Raw genomic sequence first — 13,526 nt, forward strand, 5'->3', positions numbered from 1 at the left:
GCCTCCTCCTGGCTTCCGAGGCCTAGAACAGACTTCCGGAAGTGGCATCCATGCACTTCCGGCGAGCCATTCTAGGCCTGGAGGCCTCCTTCTGGCCTCTGAGGCCTAGAATGGACTTCCGGAAGTGGCATCCATGCACTTCTGACGAGCCGGTCTAGGTCTGGGAGGCCTCCTCCTGGCCTCCAAGGCCTAGAACAGACTTCCGGGAGCAGTGTACATTCAGCCGGTTCTCTGAAGTCAACAAAATTTAACTACCAGTTCTGCCGAACTGGTGCGAACTGGTTGAATCTCACCACAGATGTAGCCCATATTTATTTTCTCCAGGTGTGATTTTCCAGAATTCCATAAATGTGAATTTTCTTAACTGAACCTTAATTAAGCAACAATCCTTGTACCGCTACTCGATCGGGTTCAGCTAACCTGATCCAAGCGGAGAGCCCCGTCCGTGAAGCGCTGTTGACGCAGCTGCCTGGCAATCTCGTGGAGGCTGAGGACGGCTTGGTGCACCTCAGCCACGGTGTGGCGGGGGGAGACGGGGGGCAACTCCTCCGCCCCAAACACCCGTCCTGGATCCTCAATCATGCTCTGAGCGTGATCATAGCTGAGCTTCACGCAGGACTGAATCACGGTCCGTCCAAACCATTCCTCGAGGATCTGGAACGTCAAGTTGAGAAAGAACATCAAGGAGAAACACGTCACCGTTGTTAAGTGAATCACTACAGTTGTTAAGTTAGTACAGGTAGTCCTTGACTTACAACCATCCATTGGGTGACCTTTCAAAGTTACAACGGCACTGGAAAAACAGAGTTAGGACCGCTTTTCCCACTTAACGCCCGTCGCAGCATCCCCACGGTCACAGGATCAAAATCCAGCCGCTTGGCCACTGACTCATATTTATGACAATTGCAGTGTCCCCAGCGGTCGTCTGATTCCCTTTGGCGACCTTCCAACAAGCAAAGCCAATGGGGGAAGCCGGGTTCACTTAACAGCCAGGTTACTGGCTTAACAACTGCAGTGGTTCACTTAAGGACTGTGACGAGAAAAGTCGTAAAAGGGGGCAAAACTCCCTTAACAAGTGTCTCACTTAATGACATAAATTTGGGGCTCCATTGTCATCGTAAGTCGAGGACTACCTGTAGTTCCTTCCGTTGCCAACTTGAGACCAAGGGGTCTCTACTCATCAGAGATACGCCAGCAATGGATTTTTGATTGCACTTTGCACAATTCCTCCGAACAATCTGAATAGAATAGAATAGAATAGAATAGAAGAGAAGAGAAGAGAAGAGAAGAGAAGAGAATTAGAAGAGAAGAGAAGAGAAGAGAAGAGAAGAGAAGAGAAGAGAAGAGAAGAGAAGAGACTGGAGTAGAGTAGAGTAGAGTAGAATAGAGTATAGAATAGATGCAATTGAGAGTAGAGTACAGTAGAGTAGAGTAGAGTAGAGTATAGAGTAGAATAGAGTATAGAACAGATGCAATGGAGAATAGGATACGGTAGAGTAGAGTAGAGTAGAGTAGAGTAGAGTAGAGTAGAGTAGAGTAGAGTAGTGCAGAGCAGAGTAGAGTAGAGTATAGAATAGATGCAATGGAGAATAGGATAGAATAGAGTAGAATAGAGTAGAGTATAGAGTAGAATAGAGTATAAAACAGATGCAATGGAGAATAGGATAGGGTAGAGTAGAGTAGAGTAGAGTAGAGTAGAGTAGAGTAGAGTAGAGTAGAGTAGAGTAGAGTAGAGTAGAGTAGTGCAGAGCAGAGCAGAGCAGAGTATAGAATAGATGCAATGGAGAATAGGATAGAATAGAGTAGAGTAGAGTATAGAGTAGAATAGAGTATAGAACAGATGCAATGGAGAATAGGATAGGGTAGAGTAGAGTAGAGTAGTGCAGAGCAGAGCAGAGTATAGAATAGATGCAATGGAGAATAGGATAGAATAGAGTAGAGTAGAGTATAGAGTAGAATAGAGTATAGAATAGATGCAATGGAGAATAGGATAGAGTAGAGTAGAGTAGAGTAGTGCAGAGCAGAGTAGAGTATAGAATAGATGCAATGGAGAATAGGATAGAATAGAGTAGAGTAGAGTAGAGTAGAGTATAGAGTAGAATAGAGTATAGAACAGATGCAATGAAGAATAGGATAGGATAGGATAGGATAGAATAGAATAGAGTAGAGTAGAGTAGAGTAGAGTAAAGTAGAGTAGAGTAGAGTAGAGTAGAGTAGAGTAGAGTAGATGCAATGGAGAATAGAATAGAATAGAGTAGAGTAGAGTACAGTAGATGCAATGGAGAATAGGATAGGATAGGATAGAATAGAATAGAATAGAATAGAATAGAATAGAATAGAATAGAATAGAATAGAATAGAATAGAATAGAATAGAATAGAATCTGGAAGGGACCTTGGAGGTCTTCTAGTCCAGCCCCCTGCTCGAGCAGGAGAATCTATACCATCTCAGACAAGTGACTGTATAGCCTCTTTTTAAAAAGCTCCCATGATGGAGGAGCACAAAAGCTGTGCAGCCCTAGGAGAGCTTCACAAAGGAAGACCTGTGTCCTTAAGGCATGATGGCGCATGAAAACGCCCCCACCCCTCTCTCTCCTCTTCATCTGTCTCATTCCTGGTTGTCGGAAACACAGTTGTTAACCCAAGGCTCCCGTCAATCTTGCCCAGATGACTGCAACCCAGCAGATAATGTCTCAGGCTGTTAGAAGCGTTAAAGGCTGCTGCAATGTACATAAACGAAGTCTACCAGTGTTAGGAATGTGTTAACAGTCACAAGCGCAGTCCTGGCCATAATGTGCATTTTTTGAGAAACAGCTGCTTCCCAGCACCGAGGACAAGGGAAAACGTCATCAAAAGCATTGTGCAAAGCGTTTCCACCTCAACCTGACCTCGGCAGAGGACTGAGTTCAAGTCAGGTAATCTGGAGGACCAGTCACGATGGAGAGAGGGAGGGAAAACACCCCCAAGGATGTTGATTAGACGCAGGGTTTCTCAACCTTGACAATTTTAAGGCCTGTGGACTTCAACTCCCAGAATTCCACAGCCAGCAATGCTGGCTGTGGAATTCTGGGAGTTGAAGTCCACAGGCCTTAAAATTGTCAAGGTTGAGAAACACTGGAAAGGAATGTGATTCAGAGGGATTGCAACGCTTCTCCTTCCGTGCACTGAAGACGCACCTCTGCTAATTGTGAATCTTACAAAATTGGAGATCATCTCCCATTGAAGATTTGTTGCTGAGAAGGGACAAGGAGGGGAAGAAGCACCTTGCCTTCCTGCCCTTCAGCTTGAGGGGATAACCTCTGGGTTTGGATGGAAGTATCTCATTCAGAATCCATTTCAAGTTTATTATAGTCAAAGACCAGAGACCAGAACAAATAAAAACACTCAATCAATATCCAGTTAAAAATTCTAGAACAAAAAAATAAGTAACAGATTAAAATCCATATTAAAATCACAAAGTGGCATCGAGTTTGTCCGTTACACGTGGCCTAACTCAGGAGTAGGCAACCTGGGCTCTTTTATGACTGGTGGACTTCAACTCCCAGAATTCCTGAGCGAGCCACGCTGAGGGGAAAGGGAGAGGTTTCCAAGCTGAGCCAGGCTGGCTCAGGAATTCTGGGAGTTGAAGTCCACAAATCATGAAGGGGCCATAGTTCCCCCATGCTGGCTGAGGAATTCTGGGAATTGAAGTCCACGAGTCATGAAGGGGCCATAGTTCCCCTATGCTGGCTGAGGAATTCTGGGAGTTGAAGTCCGCAAGTCATGAAGGGGCCATAGTTTCCCCATGCTGGCTCAGGAATTCTGGGAGTTGAAGTCCGCGAGTCATGAAGGGGCCATAATTCCCCCATGCTGGCTGAGGAATTCTGGGAGTTGAAGTCCACGAGTCATGAAGGGGCCATAGTTCCCCCATGCTGGCTCAGGAATTCTGGGAGTTGAAGTCCACGAGTCATGAAGGGGCCATAGTTCCCCCATGCTGGCTGAAGAATTCTGGGAGTTGAAGTCCACCAGTTATGAAGGGGGCCATAGTTCCCCCATGCTGGCTGAGGAATTCTGGGAGTTGAAGTCCACAAATCATGAGGGGGCCATAGTTTCCCCATGCTGGCTGAGGACTTCTGGGAGTTGAAGTCCACAAGTCATGAAGGGGGCCATAGTTCCCCCATGCTGGCTCAGGAATTCTGGGAGTTGAAGTCCACGAGTTATGAAGGGGGCCATAGTTCCCCCATGCTGGCTCAGGAATTCTGGGAGTTGAAGTCCACAAGTCATAAAAGAGCCCAGGTTGCCTACCCCTGGTCTAGTAAACTAAACTATAATATCAGTCCTTAAACTATGGGGCACGTTAGTCGTTGAATACTAAAGTGCAAAAAAATAGTAATGCAAAAGGACGTGCCACATTAGTTGTGAAAAATTGCTAGGGTGGATTAATCACATCTTTCTGACGAATCCCCAGTGCTGTTGCACAGTATCTAGCCACCTGCGTTATCATCACAGTCTGTTCGTCCTTAAGCAACCACTGGAGTTAAGCAATGTCAGAATGGCCAGGATATCTATCAATTATTGGGAGGATATGTTTTTTTCCAAATATCTCTATAGAAAGAGCATCAAAGGAGTATGTGTCCACTCCCTGAGCAGAAACCAGTTGGTTTGGAAGAGATGGCTCTCTATAGGTCTACTGGACTTCCCAACAGTGAAGTACGAGGACATCTTTGAGCCAAGTGTCTCTTCTGACACAGCTACTTATTTCTCTAGAAAATTATTCTTCTAGAAAGAGTGCGGAGAAGAGCAACAGAGATGATCAGGGGATAGGAAGCTGAAATATATGAAGGACGGTTGCTAGAATTGGGTATTTCTAGTTTAATGAAGAGAAGGACGAGGGGGGACATGATAGCAGTCTTCCAGTATTTGAGAGGCTGCCCCAAAGAAGAGGGAGTCAAGCTATTCTCCAAAGCCCCTGAAGGCAGAACAAGAAACAACGGATGGAAACTAACCAAGGAGAGAAGCAACCTGGAACTAAGGAGAAATTTCTTGACAGTTAGAACAATTAACCAGTGGAAGAAGCGGTGAATGCACTAACACTGGAAGTTTTTAAGAAGAGACTGGACAGCCATTTGTCTGAAATGGTATAGGGTTTCCTGCCTGAGCAGGGGGTTGGACTAGATGACCTCCAAGGTCCCTTCCAACTCTGTTATTCTGTTATTCCTGCAGACTTGGTCTCTCTTGGTTTCATCTGCTCAATTACCAAGACAATTTAACATCACTGTCATACTGACTGCCATCTAGGCCAGTGAGACCTGGAAATCTACAACAAGAATTATTCGTAAGATCAATGTCTTTCAATAACATTATCTCAGAAGGATTCTGCATATCGCACATCGAGACCATGTCACAAATGAGGAAATTCTACCAAGAAGCAAATCCCGAAGATAGTAAGATAGTGACAGAGCGAAGAATGCGCTTTGCTGGACATGAGCTCCGCAGGACTGAGTGTCATTTAGCAAAGAATAGAATAGAATTAAAGAGCAGAATAGAATAGAATAGAATAGAATAGAATAGAATAGAATAGAATAGAATAGAATAGAATAGAATAGAATAGAATAGAATAGAATAGAATAGAATAGAATAGAGAAAAGGAATGGAATGGAATGGAATGGAATGGAATGGAATGGAATGGAATGGAATAGAATAGAATAGAATAGAATAGAATAGAATAGAATAGAATAGAATAGAGAAAAGGAATGGAATGGAATGGAATAGAATAGAATAGAATAGAATAGAATAGAATAGAATAGGAAATAGAACAGAATGGAACGGAACAGAACAGAACAGAATAGAATAGGAAATAGAACAGTATGGAATGGAATGGAATGGAATAGAATAGAATAGAATAGAATAGAATAGAATAGAATAACAGAGTTAGAAGGCACCTTGGAGATCATCTAGTCCAACCCCCACCACCACCCAAGTAGGAGACCCTACACCATTTCTGACAGATGGCAGTCTCAGTCTCTCCTTGAAAGTTTCCAGTGATGAAACTCCCACAATTTCTGAAGGCAATCTGTTGGTTGATTGTTCTCACTGTCAGAAAATTTCTCCTTATTTCCAAGTTGAACCTCTCCTGGATCAGTTTCCATCCGTTATTCCTTGTCCGGCCTTCAGGTGCTTTGGAAAATAAGTTGACCCCCTCCTCTTTGTGACGGCCCCTCAAATATTGGAAGACTGCTATTACGTCTCCCCCCCCCCCCCGGTCCTTCTCTTCACTAGCCTAGCCATGCCCAGTTCCTGTAAGCCAGATGTCAAACTCAATTTCATTGAGGGCCGCATCAGCATTGCGGTTGCCCTGGGGGGGGGAGGGAGGGGCTGGGGGGTGCGGCCTACTGGGTGGGCGTGGATGGAGTGGGTGTGGCCTGCTGGGTGGGCGTGGCCAGCTCTATATCATTTGCGTCAAGGGTCCCTGTGGGGGCCTGGGCAGGAGTGGGACAGATCTGAGGGTCTTTGGCAGAAAGGGGTGGGAGCAGGGCAAAGCCGGATATGTGAAGTAGGTGAGGGCCACTTGCTGGCCACTTCCAGGCGATGGTGCATTTCTTCATTCCACACAAAGGGTAACACCTCCCCAGCATGCACCCAGGGGGCAGGGCCGACGCGGCAGGGGCTGGTTCCTCACTGTTTCCAGACAGCCTTGTGGAGCTAAGACTGAATGCGTTTCAGCATAGATGGCCACCACAAAATTGTACATTGGCTCCCGTCCGGCCTGGGCTAGGGCCAAGGCAGTGGAGGCCGTTCCCTCACTGTTTCCAGGATGGTTTTGCGGGCCACATGAAACCACTTCACGGGCCGCATCCGGCCCCAGGGCCTTGTGTTTGACACGTCTGCTGTAAGCATTCTTCATAGGTTTTAGCCTCCAGTCCCCTAATCGTCTTTGTTGCTCTTCTCTGCACTCTTTCTAGAATCTCAACACCTTTTGCGTTTTGTAGTATGGCTCTTCTCTGCAAGGCCAAAGGAAAACTGGCAGCAAACATTTCAAGAAGATCTAAAAAAAAAAAAAAATCAACTTTTCACGGAAGGATGCGGAGACTATAGCCGCGGACCGAGAGCTGTGGAATATGCTTGCGGCTTACCTTGCCCTGTGGAGTCAGCTTCCAAATGACGGAGAAGGTGAGTCTGTCTGTCATGGGATTAAGGCTGCAGAGTTCTTCACACAGCAGCCGGGGAAGCATCGGGATCACCTGGGAAGCGAAGAAGCACAGGGACATCTGAATGTGAGCGCCTGGTTAGTCTAAGAGCAGGAATCATCTCCCAAGCCAGAAGCAAAACTAGATTAAACGAGAAGAAGTCATCTCCACCATGGCCTGACTTTGCTCAGCACGTGTAGGGGAAGGAGTGTGTTCTACCCCAGCCTATAGCTGTCCATGTTAAAGGCACAAGGACCAAACCCCTGTTGATAAAATAGGCTGGAGACTTTAAAACAAAACAAACCCCTTTTAATATAGGTGACAAACCTGCCAAATAGTCCAAAACACAAACAGCAAAACTCAATCCAAAGGAAGGAAATAGTCCACAGGAAACGCGATGCAAACAGTAGTCACAAGCAAGACGAACAGACCAGGATTCCAAAAAGTACTTTGCAAACGGTTGCCTTCAGCAACCAGCACCACCCACACCTCCTCTTTTTATACAGCAGTCCCAAGGCGTTGCCTCTCAGTGCCTTCTCCTTTTACTCTGAAGTTGCTGTATTGACTGCTGCTGATTTACTCTCGCTAATTGACGACGTGTGCGTGCATCAATTAGCATGTCCATCAGGTGTGAGTCCTCTGAGTCTGACTCATTCTCCTCACACAGCTGAGCTTCATCAGGAACACGACTGGAGGGCCCAGGCTCTGCATCAAACCGTGAGTCCTGTAATTCATCAGAGCCTCCATCTGCCCCTGATGGCCCTTCAGATGCCTCCTCCACCTCCTCCTCAGATTCCTCAGATTCAGCTGTTGAGAGCACAGGCTGGCACGGAATCACAACAGAGTGACAGAAACGGAGGGTGGTGTTAAGCGAGGAACCAGCCTAGAATCTCTGTGAAGCCACCAGCAAACTATGTTCTAACGCCCTGTGAATTCTGTTGACCCTCATCTAACTTTAATCTCCTACTCCAAAAGATACTAATGCTTAGTTGAGAATAGTCCTGTGCATAGGCCCGAGTAGCAATACATAGGTTTAATTGATCTGCGTATGCTGACTTGATCTTTCATGCGGTAGGAAAAAGAATAACAGACCTGGAAGGGACCTTGGAGGTCAGCTAGTCCAACCCACTTGCTCAAGCAACAAACCCTATACCATTTCAGACAAGGGGCTGTCTTTAAAAGCCTCCCACGCACTCTAGACTTTTCTTAATTAGTACTTCTTCCGTTGGTAAGTTTTCATTTTTCCAATATTGGGCAAATACAATTCTTGCTGCCATTAATGCATGTAGTATTAGAGGTCTACAATCCTTCTCGTACTTGTCTCCTATTATTCCTAACAAAAACAGTTCTGGTTTGAAGTCGATTTGTGTTTTAGTCATCTTCTCCAACCATAGATGTGTTTTAACCCAATACCTTTTCGCTTTAGGGCCTGTCCACCAGATGTGGTAATAAGTACCTGGCCTTTTCTTTGCATTTCCAACAATTGTTGGAAGTACTTTTAAACATTTTAGACGCTAGTCTCACTGGAGTCGTGTGCCACCTATAAAACATTTTGTGTACGTTTCCTTTATATGGCACGGCTTTAGTTAATTTAACATTTCTTTCCCATAATATTTGCCACTCTTCTAATTCTACAGACAAGGGCTTTTCAACCAGGGGTACGGGTATCACCTGTGGTACACTGGCACCTGGCAGGTGGGATGCGAGCATCCTAGAAAAGTGGTAGCAGGGGAGGGGAATGAGCTGAACCAGTGGCAGCACCGCACAAGCCTGAGCGAGAGACGGCTGGAGCTGCAGGGCTGTCAGGGCTCAGCAGAAGCCCCAGGATCAGTGCTGTTTTCCAGCTGATCAGAGCTTCTTCGGGGCTGTCAGGGCTCAGTGGAAGCACCAGGATCAGTGGCAGGCTCCAGCTGGAGCTCGGCGCCGATCCTGGTGCTTCTGCTGAGCCCTGAAAAAGCACCAATCAGCTGGAAAGCAGCACTGATCCTGGCCCTTCTGTTGAGCCCAGAAGAAGCGCCGATCAGCTGGAATGTTGCAACATCTCCAGGGTCTTGTGATTTACATTCAGATGCTTGGCAACTGATTCATATTTATGACGGTCACAGTGTCCCAGGGTCATGTGAAGCGACCAAAACCTGCTGCAACCACCCAGCAGATGGGGAGAATAAAAACCAAACACCCTTCAACCCACCCCCTCTGCCAATCCTCGACAGAAATGCTCACAACAATGGAAACCTCGGATAGGAGGAAGAGCACCGCCAGGCGGGCAGGCAGGTGTCTTGCTCGGCTGTGGCTTGGGGGGCACTTTTTTCAGTGCCGCTGTAACTTCAAACAATCACTAAGTGAACTGTTGTTAAGTCGAGGACTACCTGTACTTTATCACTTTTTTCCTTTTTTTTTTTTTTGTTTTTTGGTCATCAAGTTTTTGACACCTTGCTAGGCGACTGGTGGTCCTCAGATATTGCCATATCCTAAAAGTGGTGCAATGGGTGAAAAGGTTGAAAAGCCCTGCTCTAGTATATCCAAAATTCTTTGCCCATATTATCCTTGTTTCTTTTACTTATTCTTCCTCCATCTTTAAGTTTAATAGGAATGGTTATTTCTCAAGAGTAAGTTGCCTGGCTAAAACAAAAAAAACCAAAAAACCACCTGAAGGGGAGAGTTCAATAAACAGGGAAACGAATAATCAATAGCACTATTATTGCTTTGCTGGCACCTCTGCCTGCTACGGCATTAGCTGTCCCTGTCATCCTCTGTTTATGCCACCTTTATGCCAACTGGGCTTGCCAAAAAGCCGAAAGCAAATAAGTAAATTTGAAAAAAGGGGGGGGAAGGGGTAGAAAAAAAAAAAGAAAGAAAAAAGATCCATCATCCCGAGCCTAAGTTTTTGGAAAAGCACCCGTAGTTCCATCTTCACCCCGGAGCCTTCATGGGAAAGCTCTTAAAAAATATTTAATCACGTTTGCGGCTTGGCACCCGATCCCCCCCCCCACGCTCATAAATCCACTCTAATTGCCTGGCAGCGGTTGGGAGAAGGAGAGAGGAGAGCCTGGACGTGGAATCTGGATGGGAAACGGAGTGGCAGCGCTGATTGAACTGGGAAGGTCAGCAAGCACCGGAATGTGATAAGCTTTTTCCTCTGGATACAGAAGCTGCCAGCTGTGTTGTTCCAGTGGCAGAGGAGCACGTTCACAATGAGAACTCGGGCATAATTGAAAAATTTCCTACGTGAGGCTGGCCATGGTTTGGCCCAACAATGGCAGGCTCTCCCTTTGGAAGGGGCAATGCCCTGGCTGAGGGAGGGGGGGGGGGGGTTAAAAAGGTCCTTGGAGTTCAGTATCAGGTAATCACAGGGAGGGAGGCTGCACAGACCTCCGTAGCTGGCAGGCAGGCTGGCTGGGGAATTCTGGGAGTTGAAGTCCACCCATCTTCGAGTCACTGAGACTCCTTGGACCAGGGGTAGGCAAGCTTGGCTCTTTTATGACTCGTGAACTTCAACTCCCAGAATTCCTGAGCCAGCCATGCTGAGGGGAAAGGGAGAGGTTTCCAAGCTGAGCCAGGCTGGCTCAGGAATTCTGGGAGTTGAAGTCCGCGAGTCATGAAGGGGCCATAGTTTCCCCACACTGGCTGAGGAATTCTGGGAGTTGAAGTCCACGAGTCATGAAGGAGCCATACTTACCTCATGCTGGCTCAGGAATTCTGGGAGTTGAAGTCCACGAGTCATGAAGGGGCCATAGTTCCCCCATGCTGGCTCAGGAATTCTGGGAGTTGAAGTACACGATTCATAAAAGAGCCAAGTGGCCTACCCCTGTTCTAGACTCTTGCTCAGCCTGAATGGTGCTTCTCTTGGACTCACGTTTTCCCCTATAAATGACCTGAATTCATAGAATCCAAGCCTGGAAGGAACCTTTGAGGTCTTCTAGTCCAGTCCCCTGCTCAAGCAGGAGAGCTTATCCAAGGGTAGGCAACTTTGGCTCTTTTATGACTCATGGACTTCAACTCCCAGAATTCCTGAGCCAGCCATGCTGAGGGGAAAGGGAAAGTTTCCAAGCTGAGTCATGCTGGCTGAGGAATTCTGGGAGTTGAAGTCCACAAGTCATTAGGGGGCCATAGTTCCCCCATGCTGGCTCAGGAATTCTGGGAGTTGAAGTCCACGAGTCATAAAAGGGCCAAGTGTGAAGACCCCTGTCTTAAATCTAACAAACAAAATGGAGGCTGGCTGAAGAATTCTGGGAGTTGAAGTCCACCAGCCATGAAAGGGCCAAGTTTGAAGACCCCTGTCTTAAATCTAACAAACAAAATGAAGGCTGGTTGAGGAATTCTGGGAGTTGAAGTCCACCAGCCATGAAAGGGCCAAGTTTGAAGACCCCTGTCTTAAATCTAACAAACAAAATGGAGGCTGGCTGAGGAATTTTGGGAGTTGAAGTCCACAAGTCATCAAAGGGCCAAGTTTGAAGACCCCTGGTATAGGGTCCCCTGCTTGAGTAAGGGGGTTGGACTAGAACAGGGGTCCCCAATCGCCAGGCCACAGCCCACTACCGGGCCACAGCCTGAATCAAAACCAGGCTGCAGGAGAAATGGGCAAGCGCACGCATGAGTGGAGTGTGAGTGGAGCTTCGCGGGTGAGGGGAAGCACCCTCCGCTCAGGCGTGAAGCTCCATCGGCTCAGAACCAGCACTGAGGATGTTACCTAGTTGGGCAATGAAATGTCTGCAAGAAATGCACCAAGCCCAGAGAGCACCAAGGACCTCACAGTCCCCCCCCCTCCTCCTCCTCCTCCTCCCCACTCCACAAACCTCATCCCTTCTAGCACTGATGATGTTACCTAGTTGGGCAATGAAACGTCTGCAAGAAATGCACCAAGCCCAGAGAGTACCAAGGACCCCACAGTCCTCTTCCTCCTCCTCCTCCCCACTCCACAAACCTCATCCCTTCTAGCACTGATGATGTTAGCTAGTTGGGCAATGAAACGTCTGCAAAAAATGCACCAAGCCCAGAGAGCACCAAGGACCCCACAGTCCTCTTCCTCCTCCTCCTCCTCCTCCCCACTCCACAAACCTCATCCCTTCTAGCACTGATGATGTTAGCTAGTTGGGCAATGCAACGTCGGCATGAAAACCACCCAGCTCAGAGAGCACCAAGGACCCCTCATGTCAACCCTGACTTACAAACACCCTCCTTTATTAGTCCTGGGATAACATGCCTTGAGGGAGCCCAGGATAGGAGCAGACTTCCAGCAGGACTCGGTGGCTACCGGGTTGAAACAGAGGCCCTTCCAGGAGAAGACCCACCAGGAGTGAGAATCGCAATGGGGACTCCTGAAATAAATCCGTGAGCCTGTGGAACCGACTGCTTGCACGGGACATAAAAGCCAACGTTTCCCCTGAGCCCCACCAACGGTGTTATTCCCCTCGCTCAGCTGGCCCTCCTGTCCATTCCTGCTCAGTTTGGGACTTCTTCAGACCTCCAAGGAAACCGGCTTAGCTTCCTGTTGGCAAACCAGGGATTTGAACCCGCGATTTGCGGAGGGCCGAGGCGTTCCCCATTGCAGGAGTCTGAAAGGAAGCTGTCAATTTCTTTATCGGCCAAGTCTTTCTTTCTGCTCTTTCCTTTCTTTTTTCCTATTTCTTTTGGTGTCGGCCCTTCCACGAATCCGGACTTCGATCCCTCCTCTATTATTCTGCCTGACCTTATCAAAACACCCTGACAACCTGCTGGTGTCAGAAGCGAGCAATCGCATCCCGAAGGCCCCTGGACTCAACCCCCGAAAGACTGGCTTCCAGGGCAATCTTTGATCTCCATTCCGCAAAATATTACCGGAGATTTATGGCTGACCTTTCCCGCTCCAACATTTCACACCTAAAACAACAGGCCGGGAAGTGCCAAAAAAAGAGGAGAAAATGGTTTTGCCTGCTTTGTAGAATCCGATATGCTAGTTTGTTTTTTTTCAAGATTTGCGCGCGCGCTCTCTCTCTCAAAACAAACCTTTCACCTTTTTTGCACAACTGCCCAGGCAGGCAATTCAAGGGAATTAATTTATGCAAAGCTATTCGGTTTCTCTGCTGCCCCCCCCCACCCCACCCACCCCCTTCCCACAGTTTTCATAAAAGCCTCGTGGAACTGCAGCCAGTCGTGGTCATCGCGATACTTAAAAAAGATTTCGAACTTAAAAAAAAAACCAGAAGATCCGACTTACCAGAGGGGGCATTATATGATTAAATATCTGTTTGAATAGGGTTAAAATGATAGAGAACTCTTAGATATAAATAGACTTTTATAATAAGAAAGATAGGGGGTATAATTAGAATTGGATATGGGAAATATGAAAACACCAGGATGGCTTGTATCAATGAAATTCTTAG

General features: G+C 47.1%; 1 protein-coding gene across 1 annotated transcript in view; it reads right to left on the reverse strand.

The window, feature by feature from the left end:
* The window catches only part of DIS3L2 (DIS3 like 3'-5' exoribonuclease 2), a 202,655-nt gene that overhangs the window by 63,536 nt on the left and 125,593 nt on the right, over window positions 1-13,526 (reverse strand). Inside the window, exons 13-14 of the mRNA XM_039327402.1 lie at window positions 7,111-7,218; window positions 421-654 (exon numbers count right to left, since the gene is read on the reverse strand). Of these exons, the coding sequence (XP_039183336.1) occupies window positions 421-654; window positions 7,111-7,218 (342 nt within the window). The remainder of the gene's footprint in view (window positions 1-420; window positions 655-7,110; window positions 7,219-13,526) is intronic.

This window comes from Crotalus tigris, unplaced genomic scaffold (assembly GCF_016545835.1).
Source record: "Crotalus tigris isolate CLP2741 ecotype Arizona unplaced genomic scaffold, ASM1654583v1 scf7180000024361.1375286210:1436186, whole genome shotgun sequence".
Taxonomy (NCBI): Eukaryota; Metazoa; Chordata; class Lepidosauria; order Squamata; family Viperidae; genus Crotalus; species Crotalus tigris.